This window comes from Ailuropoda melanoleuca, chromosome 16, assembly GCF_002007445.2.
Source record: "Ailuropoda melanoleuca isolate Jingjing chromosome 16, ASM200744v2, whole genome shotgun sequence".
In the NCBI taxonomy this organism is placed as follows: Eukaryota; Metazoa; Chordata; class Mammalia; order Carnivora; family Ursidae; genus Ailuropoda; species Ailuropoda melanoleuca.
In genome coordinates, this window is record NC_048233.1 from 64,813,286 (window position 1) to 64,829,095 (window position 15,810).

The 15,810-nt window shown below is 40.4% G+C and overlaps 1 protein-coding gene across 1 annotated transcript in view; it reads left to right on the plus strand.

Moving 5' to 3' along the window:
* Positions 1–15,810, plus strand: part of CAT (catalase) — a 45,365-nt gene that overhangs the window by 18,981 nt on the left and 10,574 nt on the right. The window contains exons 4-10 of the mRNA XM_002920612.4: positions 262–392; positions 856–960; positions 1,557–1,682; positions 4,265–4,456; positions 5,100–5,252; positions 8,269–8,407; positions 11,485–11,615. Coding sequence (XP_002920658.1) covers positions 262–392; positions 856–960; positions 1,557–1,682; positions 4,265–4,456; positions 5,100–5,252; positions 8,269–8,407; positions 11,485–11,615 — 977 coding nt within the window. The remainder of the gene's footprint in view (positions 1–261; positions 393–855; positions 961–1,556; positions 1,683–4,264; positions 4,457–5,099; positions 5,253–8,268; positions 8,408–11,484; positions 11,616–15,810) is intronic.

Genomic DNA, 15,810 nt, shown 5'->3' on the forward strand with positions numbered 1-15,810 from the left:
TTCCCTCTCTCGCTGGCTGTCTCTATCTCTGTCAAATAAATAAATAAATAAAATCTTTAAAAAAAATTAATTCTTTTGTTTAATTGGTAGACTGAATTAGCTGGTAGGTGGTAGAAATAATAACCCAGGCACTTAAATACGCGATCTCCTTTGAGGTAGTAGATTGGAAAGGATAGATCACAGTGTTTCTTAATGACTTTAGGTTTCTTGGATGCCAAGTACTCTGGCTTATGCTTCATTTTTCCCATTTGAATTTTCTAGCCGGAGAGTCAGGCTCAGCTGACACAGTTCGTGACCCTCGTGGGTTTGCAGTGAAATTTTACACAGAGGATGGTAATTGGGATCTTGTTGGAAATAACACCCCCATTTTCTTCATCAGGGATGCCATATTGGTAGGTGATAAAGTATATTGCACTCTATAAATGTTTGATTTAAATTGATTTCAAACACTCTGTATTGACCAGCATTTTAGGAGAAGCCCCAGGAAAAGCAGAAAGAAGAGAATTTGGGTTGGCTGGATTGCCTTTTTAAGCACATTTTTCTGTATTTAACATCTTTTTATAAGATCAAATAACAATTACTGTTGGTCTTCAGTTTGGCATTTTAAGATTCACCGACTTCATGGGACTAGTCCACTTTTCCTTGTAGAGCCTGGAAAATTAATAAAAAGAGGCACTTTGCCCTGGAAACATGTAGAGGGTAAATTTAATTTTAGGGTTTGGCAGTGTAAAATTCTAGGATTATCTTGTTCAGAGTTATAATCTGTAGACCTAGCAATAAGGCAATGTATAATGTAAGACACCATAATTCCTATAAACTTAGTTTTGGGATTTTTTTTTCTCTTTATCTGTTTAGTTTCCGTCCTTTATCCATAGTCAAAAGAGAAACCCGCAAACACACCTGAAGGACCCGGACATGGTCTGGGACTTCTGGAGCTTGCGCCCTGAATCTCTGCATCAGGTGGGAGCTCTTCTTTGTCACTCTGGTACAGTGTTTCACCTGAACTCTGCCTCATCATGTGTTTCTCCAGTTTTGGCTATCTCGCGGGACTTGGTTTCTGACTTTCTTGTTGGGAGGTTTCCTCAGATTTCTTGACCCTGAAGAGTTTTATAATCACTGATTTTGTTACTCTTCCCCCATTCATAGACCTTAAGTGATGCTAGAAACACTATCAATTGATATTTAACAATATTAAAGATTAAAGTCTCTAGTACGAAGTAAAGCTCTTTGTATTAGGGAAAGAAGGGTAAGGTGTTACCAAATATATTGACTGTTAAAGTAGATTTTGAATAATAAGTTAAGCTACTTTTCAGATTTGTTTTTGTTTCTCTTTACTGAATTCTGAGCCATGAGGTTAATGATTTACATATCATTCTGCTTTAAAATTCTTGTTATTTTGTATAAATGATACTCATGATAAACTTTCCTATGGGAACTTGCTTAATGTGTTCCATGTCATTAAGAGATTCTTTGGGAACTTAGGAATATCTTTTAAAAAATCTAGGATATTTTGATTGAAACTGAAAAATTTTAGGCTTTCTTTTTCTGTTCCTTAGGTTTCCTTCTTGTTCAGTGATCGAGGGATTCCAGATGGACACAGGCACATGAATGGATATGGATCGCATACTTTTAAGCTGATCAATGCGAAGGGAGAGGCAGTTTATTGCAAATTCCATTATAAGGTACATGTTGCCTTTGGGGCAGAAGGTACAAGGCTCCCACCACCCACATCTCTTTACTTCTCCTGAGGATTGGGTGAAGATCAAGGCCTCAGGGCGGGGAGCCTTTCCCGTCCCTCCACTGTGAAGGCTGAGAGGTACTGGTCCAGTTGACTTGGACCGTGACTCTTCTGTTGGCTCCATCCAAGTGAAGGGGAAGTGCATGGACTCTCTTTGGTCTCCTCTTTCCATGTGGCCAGAGGGTAGGAGTACACAGGTACTAACAATGGTCAAGCTTTCTTCTCCTTCTGGGCCCTGGGAGCCATGTGTAAATATTTGGGAAAATGCTCATTTAAGGCTGGTTCTCTGATTTAATGTTCCTGGTGCTGGCAGGTGAATATCCATTCTCCCTAGAGAGGGAAGACCTAAGGTTTTGGCTTGGGCTCAAATGGAAGGAGATAATAGAGGCCTCCACACTATGTGAAAGATTTCTGCCAGGTTCAGCCTAGCTTTCTAGACTTCTTTGTTGGAGTTTACAATCAAATGTTAGCAAACAGTAAAGCGTTGTGTTATGTTGCTTTGCCTTTCCTAGCCCTGAGTCATCGTGCTGAACATAGATCTCTTTTGTGGCCCAGGAGGGGACTATGGCAGAAATAGGACATTCCCGTCTATGATACCAACCTCACCATCACTTTAATTCTGATGCCATCTTTCCAGAAACATTTCTCCTAACTTTTTTAGCTCATCCATCCATTTATTTAGCATTTATTGAGGGTGTACAATGAACAGGGCAAAATAAAATCAGTTACAAGTGTAAAACAATAAAAATTGTTTTTTTTCATTTACTTTGATGTGATCATATCAAACAAGTTACCTTTGGGGGAAGCTTTGAGAACATTTTAGTTAATTGAAGTGGTTCAAAGAGTTCTCTTATTATGATCTTGGCATTTATTACAATAAGCAATATTCTCAGAGAACTCTAGAAGGTATTTTAAAAAAACCTCTGGTTGCCTAAGAACATGTTTCCAAATACTTCTGCTAAAATAAGCATAGACCAGAAGTGGACTCAGGACAAATATAGTCTCCTTCTAAATGGTATCTATCCCAAGACCTGTTTTCTTCTGTCTTGTCTTAATGTTTATCTGAACAACTTATGTAGGTATATCAAACAGGAAAACTATCTCCCCTCTTTATACTTACAACATGGATGTATATAATCTTTGGCAGGGGACAGTTTTAAGCAACAGTTGCCTCATTGGCTTGTAACGGCCAAAGTGTTGTGTCACTGAGAGCAAGGGCTAAATGACTATAGCTGGGGCACCCGCATGGTGGTGGCTCTGCAGGCAGACCTGTTTGAATTCAGATCTTCCCTTTTCTGGGTAACTGGTCATATTATTAAAAGTTCTCTGTGCTCCAGCTTTGTCACTGTGAAGCTGGGATAATAATAGCAGCTGTCCATGATCCTGGAAGGATTGGATTGCTTATGGGCCTGTTCAGCAGAGGGCCCTGGGGTGGCCTGAGACCTACTTGGATATATCAGTCTGGATTATTCTGACCTATGACTAGTATTTTCTAAGCCCAGGGATTCAGTTAAAATCAGGAAGGTATTGCAATAGTATTGTACAGTTTAATGTATTAGCTCTCTTGGTGATCTGCAGATTGTGACCTCTATTTTTAAATCTGGAAGGTGACTATGCTTCTGGTCTGATAGTAAGAAGGGATCAAATCTTGCCGCTAGCAACAGAGAGTTAGAATTTCTGTGGTAGAGTTTCAGAGTTGACTTTGCTGAGGAAATCTTTCCATGCTTGGCTTGTGGGGATCTTTCAGAATAAGATACAGGAAAGAATCTGTAAAAAAAAAAAAAAAAAGGCAGTCTGATGTGATAGTAGGAGCATTAGTGAAAGTAAAATAAAAGGAAGAGAGTAGGGGTGGAGGGATGCTGGCTAGCACAATATTAATAATTGATTTGAGCTATTACAAAACAGGGAATTAAAAAATTACTTCATGCAAAAAAATTATTTTCTTATTTTTTAAATATTTTTTGATTTTTTTTTCTTATTTGAAAAATAACATGAGTATAAAAATTCAAATAATAACCACCCTGGAAAATAATTTTGAAGTTCCTCAAGAAATTAAATATAGAATTATCATATGACCCGGCAACTTTATTTTGAGATATGTGCTAAAAAAATCCACTGAATTGGACACTTTAAAATGGTTAAAATGGTGCGTTTTATGTTATGTATATTTTATGCCAAAAATTTTTTGGCTTTTCTGAAGATAGTAGTACAGCGTTCTTTATATATGGGTGAGAAATTGAAAATATATGTTAACTGTTAAAAAAATCCAAATGATACAGGATACAGAAAGAGAAAGGTAGGACTAATTTTAAATATGAACTGTATATACAGATTCCCTGGACATTTAAAAGAATCAAGATAACCAAGTGGAATTTCTTGTTGATGAATTCCTATTTGTATCAGATTTGAACAAGGAAAATCCAGTTTTTGAGTTGCGTTACTCATCATCCTTCAGTGAATAACTGATTAAGGTTCCATAACTTTACCAATACATTTCAGTTTGAGCTGTTTTCTCTCATTCTGTAGACTGACCAGGGCATCAAAAATCTTTCTGTCAAAGACGCAGCAAGACTTTGTCAGGAAGACCCTGACTACGGTCTGCGGGATCTTTTCAATGCCATTGCCACAAGCAACTACCCCTCCTGGACACTTTACATCCAGGTCATGACTTTTAATCAGGCAGAAACCTTTCCATTCAATCCATTTGATGTTACCAAGGTGAGTCTGTTAACAACTGAATTGTTTTCTTTTTAAAGTCTCTTTGTACCTAATTTTACAAATTCCAGTCAAGTTTTCATAATGATAGAGAAGTCATGTACGAAATCCACTTTGGATTTTCCTGGCCTGTGCATCTCACTTCTAGTTTCTGTTTGCTGCGTTCATTGAATTCCTCAGAGTGGCTTGATCTGTCATTATTAGCAGGGAACAGATCTGGAAAAACTGATGTCTGTTTGCTTAAGATGTCAGTATTTATTGTTTACTATTGTGAAAGATTCAACCAGTGCACCCACCTAAAGTTCTTTTCACTTTACTGGATTAAAAAATTATTTTCACTTACTATCGTTAGCTTGATTATATTAGAAAGCTGGTATATTTTTTTTAAGATTTTATTTATTTGTTTGAGAGAGAGAGTGAGCGAGCAAGTAAGTGAGCACGAGCCAGGTGGGGGGAAAGGCAGAGGGAGAAGCAGACTCCTCGCTGAGCAAGGAGCTCAACGTGGGGCTGGGATCATGACCTGAGCCGAAGGCAGACTGTTAACTGACTGAGGCACCCAGGCACCTTGAAAGCTGGTATTTTAATAAGGAGTTTAATTTCCGTTAGTTGGTTGTTTAGTAATTGTGAATATGACATTTATTTTTAGATTTGGCCTCACCAGGACTACCCTCTTATCCCAGTTGGTAAACTGGTCTTAAACCGGAATCCAGTTAATTACTTCGCTGAGGTTGAACAGATGGCATTTGACCCAAGCAACATGCCCCCTGGTATTGAGCCCAGCCCTGACAAAATGCTTCAGGTAAGCCTGGTGGATTGAGATCTTCTGAGGCAGGAGTGCAGGCATGTGCATGGGCGAATGCACACATGTGTGTGCATACACACATACACACATGCTGTAACTTGGCCAGACTTTCATATGAAGAATTAACTAGAACATCACTTAAATTTTAATGAATCTGGGTCCTTAGTTCCTGCGGGTCTGACGGAAGCATCCTGACATTATATTATTACAGTAGAAAGCAAATTTCATAGTGTGTTAAGACTTTGATATTTTTAGGCTCTTAATTTAAAAGTTACATTAGAAATGCCTCAGTATTTGTAGAGTAAAGCACTCTTTGTTCAGTCTGTCATTGATGGGAGGAAATATTGTTAATTGGTCAGTGTAACCTGATTCATTTCTTCTCCCTTGGTGATGCTTGAATTTTTCCATCCATAAAAAGAGACTGGAGATGGTTTTTATGAACTGAACATATGTTGCCAGCATTTGAAGGCAGTGGGTTAACTTAACCATTTGTCTCAGTAATGTTCCTACTCATCCACTAGTTTTTCATCACTCTCCACTAGGCTCCCTCAAGGGTAGAAAGAGTGAAAAATACTTTTTTGGACCAGAAATCAGTAGGAAAATAATTGGCTTAATAATTATTAAGTAAATCAATGTCTTGTGTTTTTGGACTCTGACCATGAAACAAAGGTGAAAGATTATTACCTGAGATTATGCCACAGTGACTGACGGCTGTTTCTTATGTAAGCATCTAACTCCAGTTCAGATGTCATTCTCCGTGGAGACAAGCTAAGATCCCATTGTTTTTTTTAATAGTAACTTTTCTGCTTTAACATTGGGAACATCTAAGGCTTTTATAGAAAATAAGTTTTTCATTAGCTTTCAGTTCAATTTAACATATATATATATTTAACATATTTAACATAATTTAACATATATATATATATATTTTTTTTTTTTTAAAGAGAGAGAGAGATGGCCCACATGTGAGGGGGTGAGGGGCAGAAGATGAGGGAGAGAGAGAATCTTAAGCAGGCTCCATGCCCAGCACAGAGCCTGATGTGGGGCTTGATCTCACAACCTTGAGATCTTGACCTGGTCGAAATCAAGAGTTGGACACTTAAGCGACTGAGCTACCCAGGCACTCCTTAACTAATAGAGATTGAACACCTCTCTGCATATGATAGGCTGCTCTGGCTGCTATAACATACAAAAACACAAGATAACTATATAAGGCAGAATGCCATTTGAATTAGGAGAAATCTTGTCTGTTAGGAGGATGATGACAAAGTTTCAAGATTGAGGTAGCGTTTGAGATGGCTTTTCAAAAATGGGTAGGATTTCAGTTTTCCACAGAGATAAAATGGGGCAGGAGAGAGACCTGAGTGTAGGCGCGATGGTGGACTGTGTTGGGTGTGTTTAAACTGTAAACAGTCACTTCCTAAAGTAGAAGAAATAAGATGGGGTACATTGAGCATATGTCAGAGGGGACTTCAGTGCTTGAGTAGAAGTTTGTACAGTTGTCCCTTTTAGGAAAAGGTTTCTTCAGTTTTGAGAAATGTGATCTGTGCATATCAAGTAGAATCAGTCCAGTTGGTGAACTGGAGGTTAGAGAAGAGAGAAGGAAAGCCAAGCACATCACAGAGCACAGGCAGAAGCGCTTGTGTTGAAAGGAGTAAAGGAAGCCAAGCCCAGGGACCCTGGGCATCCAACCTTCCCTCCCTTGGGGTTGGAAGGGAGCTGAACCATGTGAAGGAGGTTACTGGGAATTGCCAAGGCATGACCTTGTCATGGGAAGAGCTAAGATTACATAACCCTGGTATCGAGGGAACAGGTGGAAAACAAATATTATCCAAATTCTTTTCACAATCTAGGTCACCGTGGGTCTCTGGGGCCACAGTGAGACCTGGAGACAGTTAACAACACTGAGTCATACGGTTAGAAGAGCCATGAACCATTGGAGGGAGGCCTAGGCCCAAGGCAAAGGACCACAGATCATATCCATGTCCTCTACAACAACAAAAAGCAAATGTCTAAAACATTTCACTGAAACTGTTGGGAAGAAAGTCCTGAGAAAAGATGATAAACCGAAATCATGCAATTCTATTAGTGAATTGAATTGTATGAATGAATCCCATAATTTCTGTTGGTATTAATTTTGGCTATGGCATACGTATTTTAAATTTCATGTGCTGTCTTCTTGTTTTTTTGTTTTTTTTTTTTAGTGAGTTTAGAAAGTGAAGGGGCTTTTTTTTAGTAGGTGCAATCAAGATATCAGTCGCTATCCCAGTCTTTCTACAACATAAGCCAGTTAGCTGTGAGTTCTGATGGCAGGGAGCTTGTGAGGTGCCATACACACGGCAGGGAAGGACTGCTGTACTTGTTTAGCCATTTGGTGACCAGTGAGGAACATGTCAAGTTTTTTGAGTTGTGAGGTTATATCACCTGTGTGGGGCGCGAGGCTGATGCTCTTGGCAGGAGTGTGTAGGACGTGGTGGAGAAGGAGGGGCTGTAAGTGGAGAGCCGGGTAGGGGGACTTTGAAATCACTCTGATGGGAGCTAATGACTGTCCGAGGGCGATAGTGGCTGTATGGTCATGAATAGTGGTCTCTGTTACCTTTCAACAAGATCACGTTAAGAAACTTTAAAGTGTTACCCAAAGCGGTAAGCCAGATCGCAGTGAAAAGGACGTAGATTCCAGTTAGTGGGGTTGTAGCAGATGTATTTTACAATGTGATACATCCTTGAGAGTAGGAAGTAATACAAGGCAGGGCACTAACTTGTTATTTGAGGGGGGAAAAGGAGTCCTTACCTAGAACAGGTGTGAAGATTTGTGGCTGTTTGGCTGTACGACAGGGAAGATTAAGGACCATTCAGTTCAGGAAAACTCATTTCACGTGAGAAGAAACTGCTCTTTGTGGGGACAGGTGGGGTTTGGTGGAACACTGTACAGAGTGCTCTGTACTTGAAATTTGACCATTCTGGTGTGTGTGTGACTGCGCACAGTCAGCGCCTGTTTCATTTATAACTGTAGGGCCGCCTGTTTGCCTATCCTGACACTCACCGCCACCGCCTGGGACCCAACTATCTTCAGATACCTGTGAACTGTCCTTTTCGTGCTCGAGTGGCCAACTACCAGCGTGACGGCCCCATGTGTATGCTGGACAATCAGGGTAGGCCTCATCTGGCTCACCGGGGGTCGTGAGGGGTGGGAGCCCGGGGGCGCCGCTGGCAGAGTGCAGGGGATGCCCTGCCAGGCCCGTGGTTTTCAGGCTCCTGCTCTATGAAGATGACCCAGGGGACCGTCTGCTCTATGAAGCAAGTAAGGTTTAAACTGCCTGAAGGCTCTGTTTTTGTATCTGTTTGGTATGTTTTATTGAGAGTTCCCATCTCAGATTTTCCTTGCCATCCATTGAGTAATGAAAGGTGAGAGAAAGATCTTTCACACTGGCTGTTGAAGGGTAGCATTCAGCTTAGGGGTTAGGTTTTAAAGACTTTTCACAAAGTGGACAGTTCCTTATCACTGCTAAATCACTAGGACTTAGACTCTTGGAAGTGCAAAAGCCAAGAATTCCTATTTCTTGTTTTCCATTGCACTTGGCTGGGGCCAAGGAGGAACAAACGTAGCTGGGGTGGAGAGGGCATGGGGCAGGTTAGAATAAGGGAGACAATCAAGGAATTCTCCCTTACTTTTTTTTCAAAATGAATATAGTTGAATTCATCTAAATCAACTGGTGAAATGAGACTCTACTGTATTTTGTGCTTTGGAGCTCATTTATCAAATTTATGATTTTTTTAAACTACTGTTTTTGGTACCATGTACAAACAGCCTCTATTTTTGATTACTTGTTCTAATTACAGAATTTTTGATTAATGTTTTTTCCTTTTAATGCTCCCCAGTTTAATATTGATCTTAATTTTCTTTCTTTTTTTCTTTCTTTCTTTTTCTTTTTCTTCTTTTCCTATTTGGGCACATTTGTTTTAGTAATAGGCTGCTTACATTGATCCCTTCAGAAATTTTACTGATGATTTATATTTATAGCCATAGATGTCTGTATTCAAACAAAGTCTACTTTTCTCTGATGCAAATAATACATGTGCCCTAAAGAAAATTTGGAAGATATAAGGGAAAGAAGAGAAGGGGAGAAGGACAGCCTACTTACAGCCCCAACACTTGGAGGCCACAGCCATTGCATTTTGCTTTATTTTCTGTCAGTTTTCTCTGGGACTGTTTTTTATAGACTTAAGATTATTTTGTTTAGGGGCGCCTGGGTGGCACAGTGGTTAGGCGTCTGCCTTCGGCTCAGGGCGTGATCCCGGCGTTGTGGGATCGAGCCCTGCGTCAGGCTCTTCTGCTGTGAGCCTGCTTCTTCCTCTCCCACTCCCCCTGCTTGTGTTCCCTCTCTCGCTTGCTGTCTCTATCTCTGTCGAATAAATAAATAAAATCTTTAAAAAAAAAAAGATTATTTTGTTTATATGATTTTGTGCCTTACATTTGTTACCATTACGACTAAGGCTTTTCTGTGTATTTAATCAGTTTACTTGCTCACTAACTGATTACATTAGGTGTTTGCAGTACTTCTGCTCCCTAAGGTTTATAGAGCTAATGGGGTGTTTTGTTGCCCAAAGTAACTGATACTCCCTGTGTGGGTTTCCTGCATTTTTATTCTAAAGGGATTTCTTCCTTCCATATTTGTCAGTCCTTTCATTACTGAGACTGGCTGTATCAGAGAGGTTCATGTATATTCTGGAACTTCATTAATAAATTGTATTTACTTCATGTTTATCATTCTTGTTTACCATTATGGTGGCATATGTATGAAAAAACTACTTAAGGATACATTTTGACACACCCTTTGCCTACTTTTAAAGGCTGAGCTCACATTTGGGTTGTGCTCTTGAAGTGTAATGAAAGAGCTTAATTGTTCCCAGTAGTCAATGACTTGAAGACAACTCCCACTTTGAGGCAAGGTCAGAACTCATTTAGAGATCGAATTTTAAAGTTACTCAAATAGGCACATTCCAAAGAGCTCATTCTTAGTGCGGAAGACCACTGTGGTGGCTGGTTGTTGGAACACTTTGCCCTAGAGGTAGATGAGGCTGACGTAGAATGAATCCCAAGGGCTAATAATTGGGCCGCATCGGGCCCTCCTTCCTCCTACATGCACTTGGTACCTTGCTGGGTGTGACCTACAGGCACCCCTTGATTATTCACTCTGCATAATCTAGCCTGGCAGTGAGCTGGTTAAAATTCCAGCGTCAGACTTGTTTGTTTAAAACACTCAAGATGTTTCTAGGCCACTCCTGCTTAGGCAGCTTGTGCTCAGGTAATTCAAGCTTCGGCCAACATCAACTGAAGCAGTTAGGAAAATAAATATGCCAAAATGAAAAAAAAAGGCCTTTTTATTTATTCCAGAAGTCAGAAAATATATTTTGATTGCATTTGTCATTATTTTTTCTAAAAGTCCAGATAAATGAGTGCTGCCATACTAGAAATATCAAACTAAAAAAACAGTACTTTTTTTATTTACCTGTGGAGGGAAGTGAAAATGAAGCTAGAATTGAACAAGTCATAGTCAATAAAGGAAAGATACTCTGAGAATCTTAAAAACCTTGAAGGAATAGTGAAATAGAGTTCTGTCATGGGAATATAGTCTGTGTTGGAATGAAAGAGACAAAACAGATTCCAGATCCCAGCTCTGCCACTAACCACCATGTGACCTTGCAACAGGCAGTTAACATCTCAGGGCTCAGTTTATATGTGTCTGTAGATTGAAGGAGCAGAGCTAGAACTTTCATTTCAGTTGCTACCAAGAATTCTGTGATTCAGTGTTTGAATTGAGCCCAAGCCCAAATGAAACTCTCAAATTTGAAATGTGTCTTTGGGTCTCATCTCCTATGGGGGCCAGATCAAACCTGTATAAATATATTTGTACCGGGAAGCATCAGAAGATTTTAAAGATCAGATCACTTGAAACAATCAAGAAAACTCGAGATCTCTTCATTAAAACTCAGAGTGAGACCGCCCATGAGAGCTTTTGGAAGGTGGCATTATTCTTTAAGGATCTGAGTCCTGCCCATACCTAAATAGGAGACATTAAAAATAATGTGTACATGGCATGCCTGTGTATTGTGCATGTATACTTGTATATGTGATTGCCACTTGAATATTATCTTATTACATCGACTGTTTGTAGACTGCATTCATTTGTCATCTCCCTAAGTGAATGTGTATGGTTTTCTTTGGAAGGTGGTGCTCCAAATTACTACCCCAATAGCTTCAGTGCTCCCGAACAACAGCCTTGTGCCGTGGAACACAGCACCCGGTGCTCTCCGGATGTGCAGCGCTTCAACAGTGCCAACGAAGATAATGTCACTCAGGTAATGGCTTCTTGGTCTGCTGTGGGAGTCACTTGATCAGTTTCCTTGTCGACGTCTACATATTTTCCCCCTCTTTTTTTTTTTTTAAGATTTTATTTAGAGAGAAAGAGCATGCATGAGCGGGGAAAAGGGCAGAGGGAGATGGAGAGAATCTCAAGCAGACTCCACGCTGAGCATGGAGCCTGATGTGGGGCTTGATCTCACAATCCTGAGATCATGACTTGAGCTGAAATCAAGAGGCAGACGCTTAACTGATTGAGCCACCCAGGCGCCCTTATTTCTCACCTTGAAGTGTCTAATATATCTTAAATTGAATTCATGGAAGACATCTCTAATCATAAATCAGTCCCTTTACTAGATGGAGTTGAAGAGTTGTACTACCATGCTCTTTCAGTACAAGGTATGGAGACTCATTTCAGTTTCCTTGAATTTTATTGAAGGGACTATAGGTGGGGGCCATTAGGAAAGCAGTGACGCATAGGAGTGTAAGAATTGTGCAAATAAAGCTTAAGTACAACTACATCGGAGAAGCTAGGCAGGACAGCCCAGATTTCAGGGACTAGAACAGGATTCACAATAGGAATCCTAGGAGCCTTGGTAGCAAGAGTGCGGGTGTGTCCACTGTAGGGCGTGCTGTCCATGGGACTCCTCTGCTCTCCACCTGTCGGCTTCTGTTTTTCCGTACCGATTGCTTATCCTTACCATGTCCTCCTGACTTCCTCCCCACTACCTCATAGCTTCTGTTTTAACATTGCTGTGGCTTTGCCATGACCTTGGCCTAACTCTTCTTTATGGCTTCTTTCTCCATATATAACTTTTTTGGGGGGACCCTTTTTTACTCTCTCTCTTTCAGTACTTCTATATCAGATTCTGGGGAGAGGGAGTCAAATTGATTTGACTGATCTTTTCACTCTAGGCCGCATCATTGACCATTGGCCAGCCTGTGGTTAACTGTCCAGGGTCAAGTGCCCACCCTCTTTCCAATCACCTATGGCTGTCCGAGTGCTGTTCTGTCTGTGGGTACACTGAAGGAGACCCTTTAAATTTGAAGAGCAGCCTCCTCCTTAATGTGTCCAGTACAGCTTAGACCTCACACAAGAGAAGAAGGACATTAAAAAGTCTAGTTGTCCTAGAGTTCGGGTTGGGTGGTCGGTGTTAAACTTAGTATTTAAATTAGAATAGGAACTATATCTAGTTGTTCAATTTATAAATGTGGATTCTAAGTAAAAGATATTTAAATACATGAATAATTCGCTGTGAAGATATCTTTATTTGAAAGGGACGCATACATAGATATGTATATATAAAAAAGGAATTACTTTAAAATAGAATGTAAACCATATTTAGATGAAATTAAACATCTTCTAAAAGCCTTCTGTAGTGACTGCATTATTCTTGGTGATGTGGATGGTGCCAAGTATATTATAATACCATCCCTGCCTCTCAAAGAATTTTGCCTGCATGAGGCCTAATCCGGTGTTAAACTAGCTAATACTACCTCTGCAAAAATTAATTTAGATAATACGTGGCTTACAGAGTGAGAGAATGTATGTGCAGTTCATCTAACTAATAGCTCATGTCCAGAGTATGTAAAGAGCTCTACAGAGCAGTGAGAAAAAGACAAAAGAATAGAAGATGGGCAAAGACTTGAACAGGTACTTCACAAAAGAGGATATCCAAGTGACTGAAAAACATACGGAAAGTGGTTTATCTCTGTAGTCAGCAGCAATGTGTGAAATAAAACCACAAAGAAACATGCATCAGAGTAGCCAGAATTAGAGTGACTGGCCGTGCCAGATGTTGAGAGAACGGGAAACAGCTCTAACTCCCCTGTGAGTGTAAATTAGTTCTGGTATTTTGGAGAACTGTGTCTCGGTATCCATTCAAGATAAACACATGGGTGTCTTTTGGCCCTAGTAAAGTACACTGTTGTGTAGGAACCTAATAGAAATGTGTGCATATGGACACCAGAAGACACGTAGAAGACTGTTCCTGTTACCCAGATGTTCAACAAGAGCTTGGATAAGCACATTTGGCAAAACACATTTAAAATATTAGAAGTTGAAAGAATTGCCTTTGGGGGTGCGGTTGGAGAAAAGGGGGATAATGACTGGGAGGAGGGACTCTGGTGGGGAGATTTCTGAGGTGTGAATGAGTTTCCTTCTTGATCTGGGTGGTGGTTATGTGGTGTGTTCACTGAAAAATCATTGGACTTCACACTTAGGGCTGGCACCCTTTACAGTAGGGCTGTTACACTTAAATTAAAAAGCTTACTAAAGAAAAAAATCATTCTCTCAATTTGTATATACTAGTAAATATCACGTTTCCTTTGAAAAGAATTTGGTCCTGCTCTCAAAGGTCTATGGTTAGAGTGTTAGAGCTGATAAAGCCATTTAGAATCTTTATCTGGCTATAAAATTGAAGAGCTGTCCCGTGTGTGGAGTCCGTGCCCCTAGTGGTGAGCAGCCGAGCTGTATGTACAGATGGTGTTGCTAGCCTGGTGTAAGGATATGCAGATCAGGGACCCCTGGAGACTTCTTCAGTTTGACTTCCAAGGCCCACCTGCCTTTCCCCGAGCAGCATGACTGCTGAAGCCAGGCTCAGATGGGTAAGGCTTCCATCCTTTTTACATTGCAGTCCTCTTGTCCACATGCTGAGGTGGGGGTGCTGTTTATCTTTGTGTTTGTACGTGTGCTTTTTTGTTAACCTCTTGGAGCCAGATTAACCAGATCTGTAGGAGAGCAAGTATTTTATATGGGTTTTATTGAGTGGTGTGTTGATAAATATTAATAGTCGTGTGCAGAGGGGAAAAGCCCTGGTTTATAGTGTTTGTCAATTGTCTTTTTTCTTTCTTTTTTTTTTTTTTAAGATTTATTTATCTGAGAGAGAGAGAGTGTGTGTGCACAAGCGGGGGGAGGGACAGAGGGAGAGGGAGAAGCAGACTCCTTGCTGATTGGGGAGCCTGACAGGGGCTCAGTCCCAGGACCCTTGAGATCATGACCTGACCCAAAGGCAGTGGATAAACCAACTGAGCCACCCAGGTGCCCTATAGTGTTTATTAGTTTTCTTGATGAAAAAAAATTCGTAGAGCTGATTTCAAGCTAGCACTATGGTGTCACTGAATCTGTGGCATTGGGACGTGAGGTTCGGTGTCACATGTTGTGTAGTATTTCTACCACAGTGACACAGTAGACACAGATAACCTCAAGAACATAGGTAATAGGTACTCACTGGGGATCATACATTTTGAAGCTTTATTATTTTTGTTTGTAATATAATTGTAAGGTTATATAATAGAGTTTTTAATAATGGCCATGTTTAACAACTCACAAAATTCTTATAAAGATGACAATCTGCTCTCATGAGCAAGTGGGCTCCGGCACACCGCTGAAATTGCAGGCCCGATTTGCTTTCAGTTTGATGGTAGATTGATGGGACGTAGGAGGCCTCACTTCTACTTGTCATACATGGACATGCTAGATTAAAATATTTTTTAAAAAAGTAGTCGAGCTAACAGACAAAATTAAATCTCTGGGTCCTAGAGATGAAAAACGAATCACAATAGTGCACGAGCATCGAAGGTAAATATATCATGGTGGGTAACCAGACTGTATTTACATCTTATTAAGATTTTTATGACTCCAAGGGGCTTGGAGTTTAGGCTGCGGTCTCCGTGTGTTGCAGAGAGCTAGAACTGGGCTCTTGACGTATGACAGAATGATGAGAGCCAGGAACCAACCCTCCACGGGGAAAAACTACCCACCAGACTGAGCCAGCGGCTTGTCCGCATGTAGGCTCTAGATTTCCTGAGAAATTGGGCATCCCTTTCCTCTGCTCTTCTACTCTCAGGTGAGGTCTCTGCATTCTTGTTCCACTTAGAAATACCTAGAAGTCCTGATCTGAGAAATAATGAGTCAGTGAACCCTTCTAGGCCTTTGCAGAGATGGTGGGAAAAAAAAATCACAAGACACGTTCACAATTTGGACCCAAGTGGTGGTTCTGCAGAAGGTAACTCCTGTTGGAGATGAGTCCCAGGGAAGAATTACAAGGATATCCAGTGTCCTGAGAAATTGCACATGTAATAGATGAAAGAATCATGAACATGATAGAATAATCTAAAAGGGCTTTAAAATAAGCATATATACCATATTCAAGGAGATAGAGAAAAGAATATGATTTACAAGGTAAAAATAAG